Source organism: Morone saxatilis, unplaced genomic scaffold (genome assembly GCF_004916995.1).
Source record: "Morone saxatilis isolate NCDOM2014 unplaced genomic scaffold, NCSU_SB_2.0 Contig24, whole genome shotgun sequence".
Taxonomy (NCBI): domain Eukaryota; kingdom Metazoa; phylum Chordata; class Actinopteri; family Moronidae; genus Morone; species Morone saxatilis.
The window spans coordinates 13,268,392-13,290,417 of NW_023339807.1; the positions used below are offsets into that span (position 1 = coordinate 13,268,392).

The 22,026-nt window shown below is 42.6% G+C and overlaps 1 protein-coding gene across 1 annotated transcript in view; it reads right to left on the reverse strand.

The window, feature by feature from the left end:
• creb5b (cAMP responsive element binding protein 5b) overlaps window positions 1-22,026 on the reverse strand; it is a 41,340-nt gene that overhangs the window by 7,884 nt on the left and 11,430 nt on the right. The window contains exons 6-8 of the mRNA XM_035671606.1: window positions 13,242-13,368; window positions 11,793-11,903; window positions 13-81 (exon numbers count right to left, since the gene is read on the reverse strand). Coding sequence (XP_035527499.1) covers window positions 13-81; window positions 11,793-11,903; window positions 13,242-13,368 — 307 coding nt within the window. The remainder of the gene's footprint in view (window positions 1-12; window positions 82-11,792; window positions 11,904-13,241; window positions 13,369-22,026) is intronic.

The window sequence follows — 22,026 nt, forward strand, 5'->3', positions numbered from 1 at the left end:
CATCTCCATCATGTGGCCCATGGAGTTCATGTTGCCGTTGGCGATGGCACCCGGGTGGTGTGAAAGTGCAGCCTTCAGCCTCTGAGTAGACAGAATGAACACCAAATATGATGTTAAACATAATTTTCTATGAATGCATTTAAAAGTTTGTACATGCTCCCATCTATGAGTGTGCTGGTTATCAACAGTTAGAGAGCAGGATCATGTGCTGACTATATGATGAATGGCTCCATAAATCCATATGTCAGGAGAACAAATCAAAGCCACTTAGGCTGTCCTCTGTCTCTCCTTCAGTCTTGTCATTCTCCCTCTTTACCCCCCGTGATTGCCATCCCACCAGTCCCTTCTCTTCATATTCCTAATAGCCTCTCTCTCTTCTCTATGCATGTGTGTGTGTGTGTGGATGTCTGCCTGTGAGATGAGCTTGCTGGCAACTACTCCCTTGCTGATGACCAGCAGGAGGTTTGTTGCTCTAACCGTGTGGTCTACTTAGCCCTGACTGAGCCGGTGTCTCAGAGTGGCCTGGGACGGAGACCAGAGAGACGCTCTCTCAAGGTGTGTCCGTGTTTCTCATGTTTACTGAATGCACCTCTCCTCAAGAGTTTGTTTTTCTGGGCATCACATAAAGGACAACCGCAAGACCAGGAAAAAAATCCTAATCCAAATATACAAGTGCTAAAATATGTCTTCAGGCTTCGTGTGTTGTACACAAACCTAGACAAAATAACAAAATCCACGTCTGAACTGTTTCATGACTTATTTACATTTGGACTGCTTTAGGAATAACAGGTTGAGAGAGTGTTGAGACTGCTGAACTTTGATTAATGCACTTCTTTTTACCAAGTGTACTGCTCATGTGAATAAGTTCTAATTAATACATTCAAATACTAAAGTCTAGTCTTAGATTCTGTCTAAAATTCGTCCATTTCTCACTTAGCAAAATGTTAACAACAAAACTAAAAAAAAAAGGCATTCATTTCAAGGCTACTGTTGTGAATTACACAAAGTTTTTTATTTTCTTTCCTAGTGCTCTCTTTCCTCTCTCTGCTCCCTTCCCCCTTCTCCCAGCTGCTGTCAGTAAGTCCATGCTGTGTCCAGGGCTCCATATCTTTTAACAACCTTCACATTCATGATTCCCATAGGGAATGGCATCCAGCTGGTCTGGATCACGACGCTAGGACACGACCAGAGCACAACATCAGCACTCCACTCCTCTCTCACACTGTCTGTGAGTGGAAAGCTTTTTACCAAGAGGGAGGAGACACAGTCAAATAAATCATTTTGGAAGTGGGGCAGTCAAAAAAGAGCATACCCCTCTGGTTTGTATTATATTTACAAATTGCATATATGTATTGTGAGAGGATTTACTAGCAGTCCAGTTGTTTTTACGTGACTTTCCATACACAGAATGTGTAATACAGAGAACTCTACATGAAACCGGCACTGTGAAATTATGACCTTGTCAAGCCTGTTTTGGCTGAGAACAGTTTCTGCTTGTCAAACCAAGGGATGCCTGACATAGTGACAGCACTACATTTCAAGAGCTACGTGATTTTGTTTTTATCTGTTGCCCCTCATTATGAATGTTATTTTAAAATATCTCTCTTAATGTTTATCTCTATCTTATCACACCCTAACTTCTGCTATCTGCTTCACCACAGCCTCAGCAGCACAACTCTCAGGGGTCCAGCCCTTCTTCTTTGTGACCAGTGAGACAGGGGTTAAAATACCACAGTCTACACTAACACACAGCGGGTGGATGCAGGCCTGCAGCTGTCCACAGCATCACGTCATACTGAGACTTACTGAGAGGGTAACAAGCGGCAGTGAGAAGGCTCTGACTTACTGTAATATATTGTTACTATCAACAGTATAAGTTACAATCTGCATATGCTCAAAGTATAGGCACTTGATATCTATCTGGATATGGTATAAACATGCAGAAATAACAAACAGCTAGCTGACATGCAACGAAAACAGAAAACTGACAGAAACACAAACATAAAACAGATTTAAACACGCTTACAGATATCAATCATAGTCACCAGTGTTGACAAGGACATCTTCCGTGTATCACAGGATGAATTCTTTGACTGACAGCCCTAACTAAACCTTCCCTTCAGCCTTCAGCTTGTCAGTCAACAGTAGAGAGGTGAGGCCCACCCCTCTTGTGAAAGACAAAACCAATCAGAGTTTGACAATCTCCTGCCACTTAGTCACAGAGCAGGCAATCACCTGAACGAGCAGAAGCCAAAGGAATCTGCAGGCTGCCTGTCGACCTCTGCACTGTGCTTTTGAGGCCCTAGTAAAGACGTCTGTGTGTGGGTAAGATGCTCATCTGGGGCTGCCTGCGGGCGCCAAAGGAGAAGGACAGAGAGGGTAAAAGGGAGGTGAAGGGGGACAGTGAGAGAGAGAGACCAGGGGTGGGGGGAGATTAGATGGCTTCTAGTGTCTCCTCCCCACACACCATCAGCCCAAGACAGCGACTGCTCATTTATCAGTGTCGCTGAGAGCTTTCCAGCTGGCAGTGCAGCGCTATCTGTTTATTAATTGAATTAGCCTGCATCCGAAGAGGCCCATGAGTGTCGGAGTACAGAGGCAGGTCAAAGAGCTGAGGGGCCACTCCATAAGTCTTAGTGGTGATAGTTATAAACAGGATAGAGACAAAACAAAAGGACTGTGCATGATTACAGAACAGATGCACTGAAGATCACACTAGTTTCACCAAACAAAATATAATATTATGTTGCTGAACCAAGACAGCATATCTGAAGCATAACCTATCCCACAACCAGCTCCAAGAGATGAAGGTACAGCAGGAAAAAACAACAGACAACTTAAATAGGTGGCAGGTGTTATATCAAGACAGTCAAATTAAACTGTAGAATCTAAGAAATAGTTAAAAACTGTGTCAAAAGAGAAAACCCTTACAAAAGAGAAAACCCTTACCGTGACATACACTTATTCCTGAAGCTATCTCTGTGCCTGCTACTGCTCCATCTGGAGTTGAGACTCCAGCTCGGTTAAACCCACCCTGGCCGAAACTTAAGTCTTTGTATCCAGAACCACAGTGACGCAACTACAGGACGTTAGCAGAGCAATGATGAGCAGGCTGTGATTCTTAAACACCTTCATCAGCTCCCTAATGACTCTTTAACACATGGTTGTATTTCCCCAGACTGTGCTAAGCTGAAGAACTTAACCACCATGTGCATTTCACTCTAATAACACACACACATACATATACATTTATCCTGCAGAAACATGGCCGCTACAGAAAACAGTCATTAAATCCGTGCAGGTGTTAGCCTGTGGCGGTACAGGGTGCTCACAGTCTGTCCTACCACTGTCTGCCCTGCTGTTGTTGAAGAGTGGAAAACACAGCAAAGACACAACAAGAGGATGAGTAGTCCATGACACCATAAAGACATGTCAGTTCTACCAGGATAAATGTGTTATATATATGTGTGGGTGTGTGTGTGTGTGTGTGTAATTGCATGATTTGACACTACAGTTCATGCATTCTGTAAGTGTACTTAAAGTAGTAAGCCATTGATTTTCCATTGTTAAAACACCATCCCTGATTCAGCCATCTTTTGCCCAGAGGGGAGCTATCTCCTCTCAGACCTTTGCCCCCGGACCTCTCTACTCCCATTTCTTTTTTTTAGGCCTCTCTCATTTATGTGGTTTCAGGGATACCAGGTGATCACCCATTAATGCTATTTATTAATGGCTGCTTCGTCTCTGACATGGGGGGCTTTGAGTGATGTCCCTGTGAGTGCTCTGGGCACATCCTGAGAATACACTCAGGTTTCTCCTCACCAGATGACTTCATATCTATTAACCCTGGGCGGAGGAAGCAAGTGCATGGAGCAGGTACAAAAGCAACAGACCACGCCCGTCTCAGGATGGGTAAATCAAACCCATTGAGGTCAGGGTGAGCACTTTTATTCCCCTTAAAAGTGGAGCAGTGTACTATCAGAGGACCTGTGGCCCTCTGGCGCCTCACAGTAGGTTAGACAGATTTAACCTGTCTGTGGAGTCATAGTTTAAGTGCAAAAAGATCAGAGTTTCAAATGGAGACCTTCCGCTTCACATTAAAGAGTCTATTGAGAAACATTAAAGCTTTACTTGTCTCTGTCGGTCTTTCGTTAACACTATACTACCACAGTAATCGTGTGTAAGCATACAACATTTGTAATTGCATAATATATTATAGCTGTAGCTGGCAGTATTGTTGTGGACCTGGGCCCCCTAACTCGCACTTTAAACCCGACATGGGTTCACCATCTGCAGTTGAAAGCAGAGTTTGGCTCTGCCGCTTTGCCAAGCACTCAGAGGATCTAATTCCATCCTCCTCATCTCCACCACCACCACTACCCACCAGTGCCTGTCTGCAAAACCCACTCTCTGTGCCCTAAAACTCCACACCCCCATTAGTTCAATTTTATTAGATTTCCCTCTCGCCCAGAGAGGCAGTAACAACCCCCCCCCCTCTCTCTCTCTTTCTCTCACACACACACACCTCTTCCCTGTTCCTCCACCCCCTCTCCCTCTGCTTGCCAAGAGCTGGGGACTGTTAAACTGATTTCCTCAGGGAACGGCGAGGCAGACAGTCTGATGGGAGCGCTGGGCTGTAATGTCGCCCCCTCTCTCCTCTCTCAGGTTCTGGGCCAAGCTGATCAGAGCAGGGCCGAACAGAGCCTCCCTGTGGTTCCAGACACAGACGGGTAGATGGACATAGACCGGCTGTTCTGCCAGGGCCTGACGCTCTGGTGGTGCTCGGACGAACCGTGGCAGTATGGGCGCAGCGAGACACACGCCCACTGAGGAGCATGCTCCAAAGCATGCGCTCATACTCTTGGCAGCTTCTCCACCCTGTCAAGTTAATGGATGGGCCTCTGACTCCAGTCTGTATATCCCCACTGTTCCCTCCATTGTAGAGCCCTGCTCTAGTGCAGCCTACATGGTTATCACTACACCCACTGCCACAATCTTGAACACAGAGAATGCCTCAGAGTGAGACAGACAGAGCGTGAATACAATAATAAACACTAACATATGTCTTAATTTGTGGCATCTAAAGTGACAGGCAAATTATGTATCATCATATTAATAAAAGTAACTTGAAATGTGATGACTTGAATGAAACATAATCTCAAAGATGCTTAAAATTACTTTGCCTTAATTTCCCTGCCACTCAGTGTTTATATGTAAACTGTAACCACCTTGTCTGTGATAACACTCATATTTCTTGTATCAACATATTATTAGATATATCTTTTAACATTTGGATAAGGATCACACATTGGTAAGAAGACACCCGCAGGCACACGGGTACTCTTATGCTCCAACATGTCAAAATGACTGAGAAGCAATCTATTCTCCTGTCAAAGAGAAGAAATATAAAAAGAAGGCTGTTAACTTTGATCACTGTGCCGAGGACAAAACAAGGACGTCTAGAAAACAGAAGTGGGTCTAACCAGTAAGCATTAGCTGGTTTGAGAAATGAATCTGTGACTTAACTGGTCAATATCGACTACACTTCATCAGATTGAAAATCTCTGACTGCACAGACTTTTTCCAATCACCACTCCAGTGTTTGAGTGGTTATTTTGGAGTCCAGTGAGTATCTCGTTCACTGCTGAGGCTCCAGGGGGGCTCATGGTGGCTGAACCAGTCCAGTCTGGCCCGTGTGGTGATGGCAGCTGGTTTACCCAAGCTTGGCTCTACCGGAGCCCCGTCCCATTCACGGGCCCTGAACCATGACCAAATGGCCTTCACATACACCTCCCATCAGCACAGCTAAAACAACATGCAGTCATCCAAAGACAAACAAATGCGACACTTTGCACCACAACTGCCCTTCATAATCCCACAGTCACACACACACACACATGCAGAGGGTTAGGCACAGGCACACACACGTAACCGCTTAAATATAAATATAGCAGTATACACAGTCCTTAAAAGAACTTGCTGTGTATTAGCTTTACAATGTCAACTTTGAACTTAAAGCTGTAAAAGTTTGTTTACTTTTTATCAACTTTCAAATGACAGAATCTAGTTACATGTTTTGGTTTTATCTACATCCATTTCTGCACATCTACAACCAAAAAGTTCTCACAGGAGTCCCTCTTTATTTACATTTTATTACATGTGAAATGTAAATTTCATGTGGATTTAGGCATGCCACTTAAATCCCTTCCTGATTGACGTAGCGATGTTGGATAAACCTGGTCCGGATGTTGCTCTGAATGGCTCAAAGCAGGTCCTTGACTTGGCTTCAAATCTAACATTCCTGACATACAGATTTACTATCTGGTTACTATAAAGTTACTACAGTTTTTTTTTAGTACTTTATAATAGACAATGGCAGTGGCCTTTTTTCGCCATCATAAATTCTGCTCAGTCTAGCCAAGTTTCATAGATACTTGAACATGATCATATGTTGCTGTGTTAACTGCTACTAAATATTGTGGAAAAGAATCATATTTCTTACTTTCTGCCAGGTGGATTCTCAAAAAGTGTGAAACGTGCAATCATCTCTACAAATGTGTTTAGCAAATATATCTATACAAGGTCTAATATTATTCTATGGTTCTATTTGTTTATCATCTGGTATTGACTGCTCTCTCTATGTTACTCTGTATCTCAGCATATCTTGCCACGTGTCTTGTGTCCTGCGTCCTTGTTTGACTGCTGTTTATCGCACATCCACATGTTTAGTTAATCAACCACACATATATACATAACAGATTTGTATCAAATACAATGCGCAAACTCTCAACTTCATGGTTGGTTTCGCCCACCTAGTCCACATATGTGCTTTGACTCCAAGGACAGTGATTACCAGTGAGGGTACAAGTGCACTGAAACTGAGCCATTCGCACACACAATCATGAGCATGCACACAAACATATACATAGTATAGCCTACAGATTCAGCTGTGCTCTTAGCTCACCGTCCTTCTCCAATGACATCATACTTTGACAATGCCACCATTCATACAGATTGCTTACAAAACCTGGAGTTAGACTCCTATTGTGCGTGCTGCTCCTCCTCACAACAAGCGGTATACCCAGAGGTGCTCCCCTACTACGATGGAGGAAAATGAATGGAACACGTAACAGGGTTACCATGTACGCTAATGGTTTAACTGCTTACAAATGACTTCATACTGAGCTAATCACTCAATCAATCACCATGTAGCAGAGCTGAAAACTGACAAATCTGTGGCTGCTTCACAAGTTTTCTTTTCTTGGAATTTCTGAAAAGTATAAGCATGCAACATTCTAATTTTGCACTTGTTTGCTGTTCATGGCAAAACTTGATCTTTAAGTCTATTAACCCAAATGCCTGATGCAATTCTGTAACTATACTGAAACATAAGAACAGTAAGGGTTGTGTAAAAAGCTACAGAAACACTTTGATTATTGGTCCTCCTGTGTCCTATGAAATGTTTCTTTAAGAGGCGCACTGTTTTTTTCCCTCCTCAAGTAAAAAGGAGTACATTTAGAGCATGCCAGGAATTATGTCATCCACCCATCTAGTGCCAGCTCCACAGCCAAGTGAGCTGCAGTGGAGGAACATATAGTATTGTTTACCTCATAAAAAACTCAGCACCTAGCCCGATGCTTAGTGACAAATTTATTGTCCTTAGTAACAATGTAAACAATAGATAATTGGGAGATAATAAATAACACATTTTCATACACTGGCCCCTCTGTCTGAAATTAGCAGGCGAGCGGGATGTGTGGAAAGCATGGAGCTCATTTAAAAGGGACAAAACAACAATGTTGAATTCCACCACTGTGAAAAGGGTCGCACTGACATGAGCTGAGTCATGCCCCATAGTTGGCACTGGCAGATGTTATTTAGAACCAGCTTGATAAGGGCTTGTTTGGGCTTCCCTTAAAGCAGATGAGAAATGATAGTGAATGTCTTTCATCATACAAACAAAGATATCAAGACATCTGAGCAGGACAGAAAGGTTTTCAAAGGAGAATACAATGCACGTGTGCACATGTGTGTTTATGTAGTACTGTATGTGTATCTCCACGTCAGGACTGGAAGAAGTGAATTACATTCACTGTCAGCCGTTTGTGAACATTACAACAGTGCAATATAATAAAGAATTACGTCATTATTGGTTAAGGTTAGCATTATTGTAACTCTGCATTGGTTAAGAACGGTTGCATCTACCTTAATTAATCACTGGTTTAATGCAGCACGCAGCGAGCATGAGTGACTCAAATCAAAAACATTTATGATGTGGAAGTGCACACTGGGTCTGCATAACAGGCTAAATGCTAACACGTTCATGGTTCAGCCTCCAGCAGTAACCTTTGCATTTACTGCTACCTTCAGGAACTGCTACCTTCAGTGAGGACTGCTGTTTTTGACAATAACCTCTGTCACAGTTGTGACTGCAGAATGTTCATTCAGCTTAAAGTTCAAACTTTGAGAAGCACAGTGGGACAAGAGAGGTTGAGTGGACTGGTTATATTACACTCAAGCAAAGAAGTTGAACATAGAGCTGAATGTGGAGGACTCAAGGCTCACAGCATGAAGATCAGACAGGGGAGTACAACAGTAAACTCAATTATGGTTGTAACCCTCTCTCCAGAGGAAGGAGCATTGTTAGGTAACGTAGCATTATGTGTGTGTGTGTGTGTGTGTGTGTGTGTGTGTGTGTGCTGTGCAGCTCTTTTTGCTTTAACATGTGTGTTTGCATGCGCTGTGGAATTTCTATTGTTTATATGTCTGTATTGTCTGCCTTGCTGATGTTTTATTCTGCTACTAATTTTATAACAAGTGGCAGGTTATTTAACTTCTGTAGCCTAATATTGCTTGTTGCACACACCATGATGTCCTTAGAGCTTTTTTTTGTATCTATTGTTGGTCATTTTTGTTTAATTGACTGAGTTTTGTCCTCTTTTCTGGTTAACTCTAGTAAGGCTACACTGAGGAAGGCAGTTGTGAAATTGATAATTAGTGGTATGCACAGGCTGAAAAGTGCCGCCTATATTATTTGTTTGCATATGTTGACAATGTTAATGCACTTTATTTTGTATGTGTTCTTTAATTTAATAGTTCTATCATATAAAATAATGCATTTTTTCCTTTACCCTCCCTCTGCCTTTATCTTAGTACATTTTGAGTAATTTTACTTTTACTATAATACTCTTTCTGCTGCATGTATATTTATCAATGTGTTCTGTGCTTGTGTTTACATCTAATTTGTCACTGACCTGACTGTCAGTATGTGTATGAATGTCTGTGGCTGTCTAACTATGTGACACCGTGTGAGGATGATGACACAGAGTTGAAGCAGTCAGTGTGTGTGTGTGTGTGTGTGTGCGACTGTTCTCGAGGCCCTGTGGAGAACTGGCTTTGAGCATTGATGTAATGCTTTGGCCGGCGTGCTGTGGAACTTGGCCTCGTCTCTGCACCGTTTCCTCTACGCTGCGAGGGTCAACTATCCCACAACCTCCAGCACACAACACGCACCCTTCTATTCCCCAGACCACAACAGAGCAGAACACAACCACACCCGGCACCATGAGCACCCAGTCCTTCACAAGAAGAAAAACACTTGAACCAAAACTAATAAAACACTCCAATCTCAGCAACACTCCCAGACAACAAGCTAAAAGCAATAAGGGAAAACATACAAGACAGTTACTACACCATCGGGCTTTGCTGTACCACTTAAACGATGGCACTTAAGGAGAAAATCAGAGATAGAAGAGAACAAAGATGGGCACTGATGCAGATACAGGCTTTGGCCCAGAGAGCACAAACAGAAAGCTTAGAGCGAGATATGAGTCCCCAAGGGGCCACAGCAGTCCTTCGGCTCATTAACTATTTACACCAGAGACAGGCCTCCCTGCTGCTCTGGCCCACCACAAAATCAATTAGCCTTCATTAGCCCAGGCTCTGGGCATTCTTTCTTTGGCAGGGGAGGGTTAATCCTGCTACCGAGGCCTACCACAAAATATCAAACCATCACAAGCACACACATATGGGCGTGATGTACAAATACAGAGGGGCAAAGGGAACTAGGCTGAGCAGAAGTCCTTTCATGTCACTCACAAAGAATTCTTCCAGTTTATCACTCTCGCTCACTGTTTGGTGTCTCAGAATATCAATACGGTCTCTCGCCTTTCAACTCCCCTGCTTACTCTGCCTGTCTATCTATTTCCTTCACGTCTATCAAAGTCCCACTCAATCCCCTTCTCCTCTCTCACAATGTAAACGCTGAGCAGAAAGAGTGCATCCAGGTCCGTGCCTCGGGGGTGTGGGGTTACAGTGCGGAGATTTCCCATTGGCGGAAAGTCAACATGGTCGGGGTAATGCGATTAGAGCCGGATTGAGAACGTCGCAAGGGACACATGGGCCTGATCATGGCCCAGTTATCCGATAGCGAGGCCGTATTTATCGACCTGGGCCAGGCGAGGATATTACAGACATTAGAGACCCCGTCTATGCTTATGAAACCCTCGCTGGAGATTGCACCCTGATAACACAATTAGTCTCTCACTTTCTGTCCACAATCATGGAATTCCATCAGATGCATTCAGACATCAGGGATCAGAATCTCAATTGATCCACATTTGGTTGCCTGTGCTTTGTGCCTGAATGGCCAGCTAACCAGAAAGTTGCATGGTCGAGGGGCCTGTAGCCATTTAGTGACTGCATATGTTTATGGGAGGCCTAACAGAGCATTTACAATTCAATTACATAGATAGGGGGAGAGAAAAAAAGAGTAAGATGTGTCTGGATGACGGCCAGAGGAGAGATAAGCCTAATACACTAATATTGTGTTACCCCCAGCGTGTTACCATAGGAACAGTTGAGGAGATTCAAAAGACTACAAAGACGATCAATCTTGAGAGAGCAGGAAGAAGAGGGAGAATTAAATGCCCTGGGAATGCTCCCGCTCTCCTCTATCAGAGCAATAACTCTTCTAATGACCTCTGCTACCTTCTCTCTCTCTCTCTCTACAAGATGTGTCTCTCCAGCACACTCAGCTATCAGTGAACCTTTCCAAACATAAAGAGCAGCCAATGGTTTGTGTTTTTTTTTTGATATCCAAGTCATGACACTTGGTCTTATTTATATGGAGCCTCTAACATTTTCAGAGTTATTTATTTTGAAAACAAAGATTGGCTGGTGGTCATGTTGCTACAGTATTTATCAATTTGTATCACCTAGTGTAACTTTTCATCCATTTGACATTAATCAAAGGTATACTGTCATTCACTGGCATTAGTACTACCAATACTAACGTGCAAAGTCAGACTGAGTGGAAGGTTTCTCTTCAGCTTTTTCATCTTCCAGTCTTCTATACTTATTTAACTTTAAAAACGTCTCCTTTCTGTCTCTCTCCACTCGCAGCTACGTCTCATTCCCACTGCTCTAACTGCCTGCTTTGTGAAGGATGAGGTCATTTGATTTTTTCCCTGCTGTGTTAAACTAGTGCTAACAAGTTGCAGGACCTACAGAACATGTTCTGTACATTAAGATATACATCAGGCAGTTGGTGGGCAGCCCAGCCACAACCACATAAAGGGCCCTTTATTCCAGCCAGAGTCTCCAGTGCTGCACTGGCAGGTTCAGACACAGCTTTGATTACACACCAAATGATGAAATCCACACAGACCTAAGAGCACAGCTTTGCTGGCACAGCCCAGTGGAAAAGAAAGGTTGCAACACTTTGAGTCTGCGCACGTGTATGTGTGTGCATAAATGTGTATGTATTCATGTGAATACATGCATATACTCACCAGTTTGGCTTCTGAGTGCATGGAGGGAATGTGAGCGGAAGAGCAAGAGCTGCTGTGGGTGGGTCCTTGCATACCCATCATATTGGAACCCATGGACATTTGTCTCTCCATCTGAAGATTACAACACCAAGATAACATACTTAGCCCAGGCCTCATCATACTCACAAGCAACATATTATTCCCATACAACAAAACTTTTTCATACAAGAGAAATCAATGAAAACTGTTTATTTCGCTGTGATCTACGTTATTTATGGAGATTTTATGTCTTAACAAGACTATCTCACTGCTTTCACAAAAGAAGCTTTAGCATTTAAAAGTGTGAGACTCTTCTGTACAGTAGGGTATGGTGAGTGAGTGAGATGAGAGAGCATGAGAGCCTGATTTTACATGACAAGCTGCCCTGTGCACAGCTCTGTGTGATGATAACTGGAGCTGACCCAAAACAGGAAGCCAGCACGGAGGGACTTAACACAGGAAGCCAGTGCAACAGGGGTGTGTGTGTTTCTGATAATAGTGCGGTGAGTGTGAGGACTTCAGACTAGCACATCAGACCCCCGCCCCTCTTGGTGTAGAATGTGTTAATAAGGTGAACGAGATGTGGGTAGGTTTGCATTATATATATGACTGTATTAATATGTGAGTATGGATACCGCCCTGGTCAGTGTATGCATGTGTGACAACTGAGACCTAAATGTGAGAGAATCCGCTGGGTAAGAGTAGAGGTCAGCAGCAGAGGGAGATGATGTGAGTAGTGTGAACCGCAACGAGCTGTATATGAACGAAAGAAGAAACCTTTGTGTGAGTGTCTGCATGCATACGTGTGTGAACTGCTGTGGCCTCCCAGCTGCTGAACTCTGGTTGGTGTGGTGGTCTCCATGGGGAATGGCCCCTCTCCACCCCCCCTTTGCCTGACCCCAGCCCCCTCCTCATCCACAGAGACTGAAGCCTAGAACCTGACACACAGCCTTAATTGCACTAAGTGTGTTTTGTGTAAAAATATCACCCAAACCTGCACCCCTTTCCTGAACCGTCAATCTTCCCTAAAATCGCTTAGCTTTTAATTTAATAAACATGGGAGGCTTTTTTTCCCATACCATAAACACAGGCTGTCTTATGTTACAATGAGAACACATGTTGTATCATAAGAATCCTGATATGAGGAGCTTTTTCTAGGTTGTTATTATTCCCTGCTTTCCATTGTGGGTCCTCTAAATCTTTTTTGGCTTAATTACAATAAAGTCTAAAGGTAGAATCCTTCATTTCTATAGGAGATGACCTCTTTATAAACTGTGGTATCTCATTTTAATGGTGACAAAACATCCTAAACTGCAAACCTACATAGTTTGAATGTAAACTGTCTTCACATGTGAGTGAGTGACTTTGCCCCTGCATGTGTGAGTGCACTCGTGAGTGAATGTGCTCTGTGCTCTCCGTTGTTGTACTCACAGGCATCAGCACAGCAGAGGAGCCAGGCATGGTAGGGTCTGGCAGAGTTCCAGGCATGGAGGCTGGCAGAGGCTGTCTCTGTCTGTTTCGTAGGTGCAGCAATGAGGACAGAGAGCCGGGGACAGGCCTGTGAAGACACACACAGACGTTGAGAGGACCTCAGGTTTTGCATATGATTATTCTTTGCTTTATCACATAACAACATCAGCTACCACCAAAACCACCAACGGTTTATATACACAAACAAATCATTCACAGGCGGGTTTAAAACTGTTTAGAAATGTGGTAGAATGGAAAAGCATGAAGATTGATTCTTGACCTCGAAAATAGCAGTTTGACAAAAAAACCTAAACAAAAATGATAATAATCGATATAATGGGTAATGTTATGTAAAATGTAAGTACATGTAAAAAATAAATGTACTTAATAAATACTAATAAATCTGTGTTATATTGATTCAAGCATTGATTATCTGTATTCACTGGAGGCATTATAATTGTTGACAAATACATTAATAATATCTTACATCTGCTGACAACTACAGTACGCTGTGTTACAAACTCTTCATTTTGTGTTTAGCTTCTGCTTGTAAATGCTAAAGGAGGGTTGGGGAGGGGGGTTAAAATAAAGTGTTGCCATATTTATTTCTATGTTATGTTATTAAAACCAAGTTTAACAGAAGTTGGCAAAGTGCTGAAACAATTGAATGGAAACAAATGTGTTATTTATGAAATTAATCAAAAACACCAAGACAACACAAGATAAAAGGAGAAACCCATATAACAGGAAACTAAATGGGATAATAGATATCACATAAAAGGGATTAATGACTTCAGTCACCTTTACAGAACCAAAGAGCTATTGATTATCAATAAAAAAAAAACAATAAAAGAAGAAGTATCAATTCTGTCAGAAATGTCTTTTTGACTTTTATTGGAACAACTGCCTCAAGTTGTGATGGTCATACTGGACTTTGTTTATGATGGACCTGATGCTCCACGCAGGAGTTGCAGCACCACGATTGGAGGAGAGACTATCAACAAAGAGCTGAGAAGAACCTGTGGACTATAGCAGTTCCACTATATGACATCACTAAAGTAAACTGCTCTTTCATCTTATAAATAATGTCACACATTTATCCATTTCACATCTGTGCTACTTCAGAGCAAATGTTTTCCCCAGCTTCTTTCGTTTTTATTTTCCACTTGTTTATGCAGCAAGAAAGTCACAATGGAGGAAAAAAAAAGAGCGTGCGGCTGTTCATTCATGCTGCAGTTGAAAGTTGAGGCATCTTGGGAGTTTTTGGATGCACTTTAAACAAGCACACTTCATGTAGTACAATGGATGAATAACGACGATGGTGATGATGAATGAATAATGTTTGTCACAACAACCGCATGAGATGTGCATTATGAGAATCACATTTAGAAGCTGCTACAGCAGTGGAAGGCCTGTGGGGAAAAATCCTCCATGGTAACCACAAAAGTGTGTGCGGACCAACAGGCCTATCCACACTCACGGCCACATCAATAAATCACACATATAGATGAGGCCTGGGCTAAGCCTAAACTACTGACAACAGTCATGTCACAGTCACTGGCTCAGGGCTGCAGCCATCCAAACAACCAGACCACTCCATCTGCACGCAGTGACATCATTTATACAACTGCCACCAAATCCCTGCCTGTAAGAACACTGATTCCCAGCTGCAGGGTGCAGCCACACTCACATGCATACAGTAACTATTCAGTAAAGCCTAAAAAACAGCAATCACCACTTGATTCTTAAATAACCTGTTTAAGGAAAATCAATAATTCTCTAGTTATCAGTATCATCAGGATGAATGGCAGTCAATAGAGCTCCATTTCCTTGAGCATTTAGGAATTAGTACAAACAAGAAGCCTTTAGGTTAGCTGTGTTCAATGGGTTAATGTAATCAATTGACCACATCATAGCCTGATTTACCGTAACAGTGAGTAGTGACGGAGTGATGGCCAAATTTAGGGGGGCCAGGGCAGGGGGGGGGGTGTACCAGACCAAATGCTCCCCCACCTGAATAAATACTTGTATTTTTCCAGACCTAAATATGTGCATTTACGCTCCAGACATTTTAGATTGCTCCACACACACAGGACCATTACCATCCTGACTGTGTGTCATTCCTGTCTAACATCCCAATTTATCACAATCACACTCATTTAACAGCACGTATGACATCTGAGCAACACCGCGAATCCAAACATTTCCACATGGGAAAAGTCATGAAAGTACAATGAGGTATGCAGTGTAGCTGCGCACTACATCAACACAGTTCCCCTCTGCGTTTAGACTCTGCCAGCGTCCACGAGGATGAAATAACAGTCACGAGGCAATGTCAGTGACACGCTGGTTTTGTGCATAAAACCTGTTTTGCTGGATTTCTATTCAGTATGGTGATTGCATCATGAGGTTTATTTAGCACTGTAGCTTTCTTTGCCCAAAATAAGGGGTAAAAAAATGTAAACTGGCTCATTCACAATATACTGTTTCATATAACAGACACCACATTAAAATGTTGTCCTTTACATATACAGTATATGGTATATATACAGTACATTATAAGCATATTTATACATTTACATGTCCAGGACCATCATAAGAATGTGCACGCTATATACAGTACATTACTGATTTATTTCACACTTACAGTAATGTTACACAATCCTGGGCCACAGCAACCTTAATGGAAAATCTGAGCTTTTTTTTAAGCTGAAGTTGTAAAATGAGAAATGTTTAAAAAATGGGTAATGGAAATGATTTTAAGTAACTATTTAAAGTCCAGTGTTTGCCATATCCTTTACTGGTGAAGAAAAAAACCTCAAAGTCATCAACAGTTGATTAATTAAATGCTCTAAGGTGCTGATATTGTCATTAGGAAAGTTAGCAGTTGATGTGTACATGCTAAATATGTTTGTATGCATTACAATAACAAAAGAGTTGGAAGATTAGTTGATTAATCAATTGACAGAAATGTCTTTGGTAACAATTGTGATAACCAAAACAGTAACAGTTAAAAAAAGAAAAAAACTAAATTAGCTGGTTCTGGACTCCAGAAGATTTCCTGCTTTAGTTTGTCTTATATGATGATGAATTGCAGGTTTTGGGGTTTTGAACTGTTGATTGGACAAAACAAGCAGTTTGAAGATGTTATATTGAGTTCTGGAAACTTGTGGTCGGCATTTCCACTATTGTCAGACATTTAAAAGACATTAAAGACCAACTTCTTGTGCTTTTTCTTTTTACTATTTCTGCCCTGATAAAGACCCTGTGAGATTTAAACCAGTCAGCATATTTCAACCCATATGCTGACTAAGTAAGGACTTCTTTGCTCTGATCTGGGTGCCTGAATTGGATTTCCATATAGGTATATGATAAACACATTCTAATTTACACAACATGTTTTGTCTTCTTAGTTATCTTCTGCTTTCTGTAGATCTGTTTGAATACATTAACATATGCATGAGACAGTATAGTGGATTACTGGATTCATGTTCAAAGAGTTTGTGTGTGAATAAGTGCAAGTGCCAGAGTGTGAATGTTCATAAAACTGTGTGTGAACGTGTGTGTGTGTGAATGTGTGTGTGCGCATGTGAGTGAATAATGACAGGCTGTGGCTCCACTGAGGGGATTGATAATAGCCTGGGCTGTGGGCCCCAGGGGAGAGCAGGTAGACACTCTGCAGTCCTGACCCTGCACTCTCACATTACTGAGTGCCTTGCTCTCAGCCCAGCTCTCCTCCACAATCCCCGCCCAAGAACCACCACCACACCACCACCACACCACCCCCCCGCCCACCTTCACTCCACCATGACATCACTGCTAGACCTTCTTCTTTCCTCTCTGAGTCCCTCTTTTGCTTTTTATCTCTTGTTCCACAGTCTATTTCTCTGAGTTATCCTGCTATTTCTCTCTCTGATGGAGCAGAACTGACAACCGTTCATTGTCCGGTTAATCCTCTATAACTCTCTTCTGGACCCCTCATGGTGCCCACACCTCAACTCGAGCCCCTCTGGACTGGCTTGCTCTAACCTCCAGATCCTGCAGTCTGCGCACACACTAAGCTTTACTGTCCCAATCCCCACAGTCCCAACTCCAACTCAAGTACTGGGGACTTAAACACAAGGGGCTTGGCTGCCATCCAAAAAGAGCAAGAGAGGGAGAGAGAGGGAGAGAGAGGGAGAGAGAGGTGCAGTCAGTCCACTGACTCATATCCTTCCCTTTCTGACTCTGCTCCAGCAATGATGTAATGCTCTTGGCTTTTCGCCCTCCCCCCACCCTGTGCCTGCCCACCCCTAGATTTTGTCCCTCCCTCCTCTCCTCCTCTCGCTTTTCCCTCTCTTTCCCTCCTCGACTCGTCCAACATCGCTGCGCTCACTCCTCGCTGGGTGAAGTCACTGCAAGCTCTGGGTAGACACAGCAGCTAAAAAACTTTCGAACGTAACCAAAACAGCCCAGGGCCAAGTTCCAGACGTTCGGGAGACGGTGGTGCAGTCGCCATGGGAACGGTGGTAAACAGAGGGAGAAACAAGGGCCTCAAACAGCTTGCAGCTGCCTGGCTCTCTGAGTAAACACTACACAGGACCTGCCCCTGATTTACTGCCTTTAATCACTGGTGGGAGGAGAGTGCCATGGGGTTTGGACTGAGGAAATAATACGAATCTGATCAAATAAATCAGCCCTAATGGGTTACGACACAGGCTGACTTTTATTAGCGGGCTAGTGGAGGGATGGATGCTGGGAGGGTGCTGCACTGGGATGGATCTAGGATGGGGTGTCCTCACATTAGGGAGCCTCAAGCTGAGTTAAACCATGCCAAAGCACAGTTGAGAAATGGTGGTGGATGATACTCTGGAGCAAATTAGCATGAGTGTTGCGGTATTTATTCAAATATGATATTGTTTTGATTCATTAGATGCCATTGGCTGAGGACAGCAAAGATGGGTTGTCTTTCATTTTCAACGAAAGTAGAAAGCATGTCGGTACATTCCTATCACCAGTGAATCAGAAAAAAAAACCTCTTCAGCAACAAATGTGTCATCTTGAACTGGAATCTGTCAACAGCGCCTGACTGGTTCTGTAACATTTGGCATACACTGCCCCTTTCACTTTCAGTGATAACTCATCCATCTCACTCTTCATCTACTAAAACTAAAACTATCTATCAGTGTTTTTGTCCCTCCCCTCCTTAACTAACTTCTCTTCCTCTTGTTCAGCCACCTGATGCCTGTCTCGTGCCTCTGCCTCTAGTTCACTTTTCCATTTTTTTTTATGAAAGTGCATTCCCAGTGCATTTTTCCCACACCTTCATTCTTCTGATCCCATTTTATCCATACTTCCATCCAAACATGATCTATCCTTTCCTTTCCTTGTGCAGACATGTCTTTTATTCTCTCCCCCACCAGACTAGCCACAATCCTGGTAGAAAAACCCATACATCTCCTCTCTCTCCCCTCCACCCTCCTGATCCTTCATTTCCTCTCCTCCATCTACCTCCTATCCCTCTCTTCCTCTCCTCCATCCACCTCTGATCCATTTCTTCCTCTCCCCTGTCCACCTCTGATCCCCCTTTTCCACACTTCCCCGCGTTGTGATCCCTGCGCTCCCCCAGAGCTGTGAGGCATGTCCCTGTGTGTGAGTTGCTTGTGCAGGAGCCTGCATGTGTGGTGGCCCCGGGGCAGGGATGACACAGCCCCACTGGAATGAGAGGGAACAGAGTCTGGGCGTTCCTCTACAAACGCACTATTAAACCCACTGCAGTACACAATGAGCTCATCTTAATTCAGGTCAGATGTACATCCTGCATTCTCTCTCTTTCTTTTTCTCTCCTTCCTTTTTTTGTAATTGATTACACTGTATACCTTTGTTTCTCCGTACCTTTGTTTATTTGTTCTTCTTTTCTCTTTACCTGGCACTACTCTATGTGCATTAGCCCTACAGTTTATACATGACTATTGCCCATATTTGCCTGTGGTGAAGGGCATGTCAAGTCAGAGCATGAGGGCACCTCAGGCATTTCGTAGCGGTTTTGCACTTCTGCACTTATGACGGACCTCCCTCCTTATCACCACTTTCTGAATGCAATCTAATCATAAACAATAATAAAGGAAGTTTTGTTTGAATTGTGAAGTTCATGAGGTCAAATTGTGTCCATGGAAAGCCCATAAGTCTCTGTAGAGGTGTGGAGACTTTCTCTGTTCTGGCACTGACACAATGGGTGTTGAGATCTGCACAGTTGCTTTATCACATGCATGGGAAAAAGCATTAGGTAATCTATAAAAATCTGATATGCAATGCATCCTGCAATTAAATCATCAAAACTATCAGCACTGCTACGTTACTATTAATTCATTGCACTGTAACAGCAAAAGAACAATATGTCATCAACTGAGAACTACTGAATATCACATCGGGATCAAGATATACTGTATGTGACAGACCATGCAAAGATTGCATTTGCATGTGCATTTTATTTGTTTTAAAAATTTGATTATTAGCGTTTGGTTTTTGTGAAAGTACAAGCCATTATCTAGAAATCATATCTGGCTAGATTGATATGATGATCTATATTAAGCAAAAATAAATGCAAATATGACAGAACGACTGGCAGGTACCAGTCCCATAAGATCTTTTACCCAGTGGCCCTTAATAATTAATCAGCATATCACCAAATCTTCTTGAGAAAATACAGCAAGTTAATAGCAAATGTATCACCCTACACTCGGGCTTTGCATGAAACCCTGTTGTTTAGAAGGTATGCAGACCAACGCTATTTGTGCTACTTCCCTTACAGGCAAAAACAAGGAGCACAAGTGGCTGGTGGCCCCGAGGTGTGAAAAATGTTGTGCATTTAAAGCAGCATGGGAAACAAAACCACAAATTGACTTCCTTCAGAGCTTTGCACAGTGATGTCACGCACAGTATGAAGTTGCACACAGTATGACCAGGGTGAAATATCCCCAACAAGACATATTTAAGTTCAGAGATTAAAGACTAAAGCTAAAGAAAATGTCAAACTGCCAAAAAGTATGGTGGATTACTTTGAAGTAACATAATTTTTTCATGTCATACTTGCATAAGAATAAAATAATAGGAACTTTTTGATATTTTGAGTCCTGGGAAATTTAAGAGGTATTTGAGAAATATCGTCTTGGTTAGATGGTGACAAACCAAAACCAACTGACATCAACAGTCAGTGGTCACCTTTTTAGTTCACATTGCAAATTATTTTTAGGAATTACTCATTTAAGCCATTATAAATGTGATCCAATCTAATAAAATCACCTGTTGTAATATACTGCCAAACTTGAGATAAGCACATCATCATAAATCAATGATCAGATATTTTACCACATCTGTACTGTAATCAGTCCTCACTAAACCCAGCTGCACTCAGGTTGATTGTGCTATGTAATGGAAACAATTGGACTGAATTCCTCTACTGAGCTAGAATAAAAGAATGTCATTTATAATGCCTTGTGCCCACACCCATACCCGCACATCTCCTCTTACAAGTCAAAAGGTTGAAGTTTCCACAGAATGTTGTATCTCACATGGTTGACTAGTAACGTCCAACACATTTAACTCTGACATAACTCAGCACCAGATGTTTATAATTGAAAAGCAGAAAGCATTCAAATCTGTTGGACACCGCTTCCCTTTGTATGATAATGATAGCCGTGACATTAAGATCTGCTGGCTGTTTCTTATGCCTGGTTTTAACACTGGTTTGTGTCAGTGCAGCTCCCCGAAGACCTTGTTTAGGGACTCAGAGTAGAAGGAGAGAGAGAAAAAAGAGAGAGAGAGAGAGGTCCTCAGGTTTCACAGCTGCAGGCCCAGCTCAGCCCTAAAGTAAATGGACTTGAGGAAAGCCAATCCTAATTGATTCCAAGCCTCAAAGCTCTTTAGTAAACATTGTGGAGCAATGAAAATGACTTGTTATCCTAATTCATTGGATGCTCACGCTGTGCGTTCGGCAGAGCTGAGAACGAAGGAAGCAGATGGACGTGAGATTAAACTGATTTTGTTTAGTGATTTCTTCCCATTCAGAGATATATTGAGCACAGAGCTCCATAAAGTGTGTCAAGATCAAAAGCTTTATAGGCCTGCAATCACATACACAAACCTTTCCATTATCCATTATTGATGAGGATAACTGTTTCCTAATTGTCTGGTTATTGTGTCTAAAAGTAAACATAAATATTTGCACATTAAAGAATTTATGCACTGTGGATTATAAACAAAACGCTTTAAATGATTTTTTCTTTTCTTCACAAAGACATAGGGGTGGGTTAATAGGATAACAGGTATCATGGGGAATCACTGATCTGACCTTCAGTAGGCTCCCTAAGTCCCAAACTGGACAAAGCACATCAAGCCTGAATTGTCCAGCTTTGTCTGTGTGTAGGAAGTTCCTGTGGAGAGACCCTGCGCGCTGAGCCTTTGGTTGGCCCTAATGGCTTCCTGTGGAAGCACTGCTTCTCAGTGTAGGGGTTTCCTCAACCCATTTTCCTGCTGATGCAAACATTTCCAGATCAGTTTTCTCTCATGTGAATCTACTCATCCTATTCATTTGTTAGGATTCCACTGTCCTTGTAAACACGAGACGCCTCCGTAGTTTTCACGCATACAAGGGCTGCTCGTGGGATGCCTCAAATAATGTGCTACTGATAACTCAGACTTGTGCCTTTCCATGGCAGAACCACCATCACCACCACCATACCAGCTCTGATTTTCAAGTTTTTTTTTG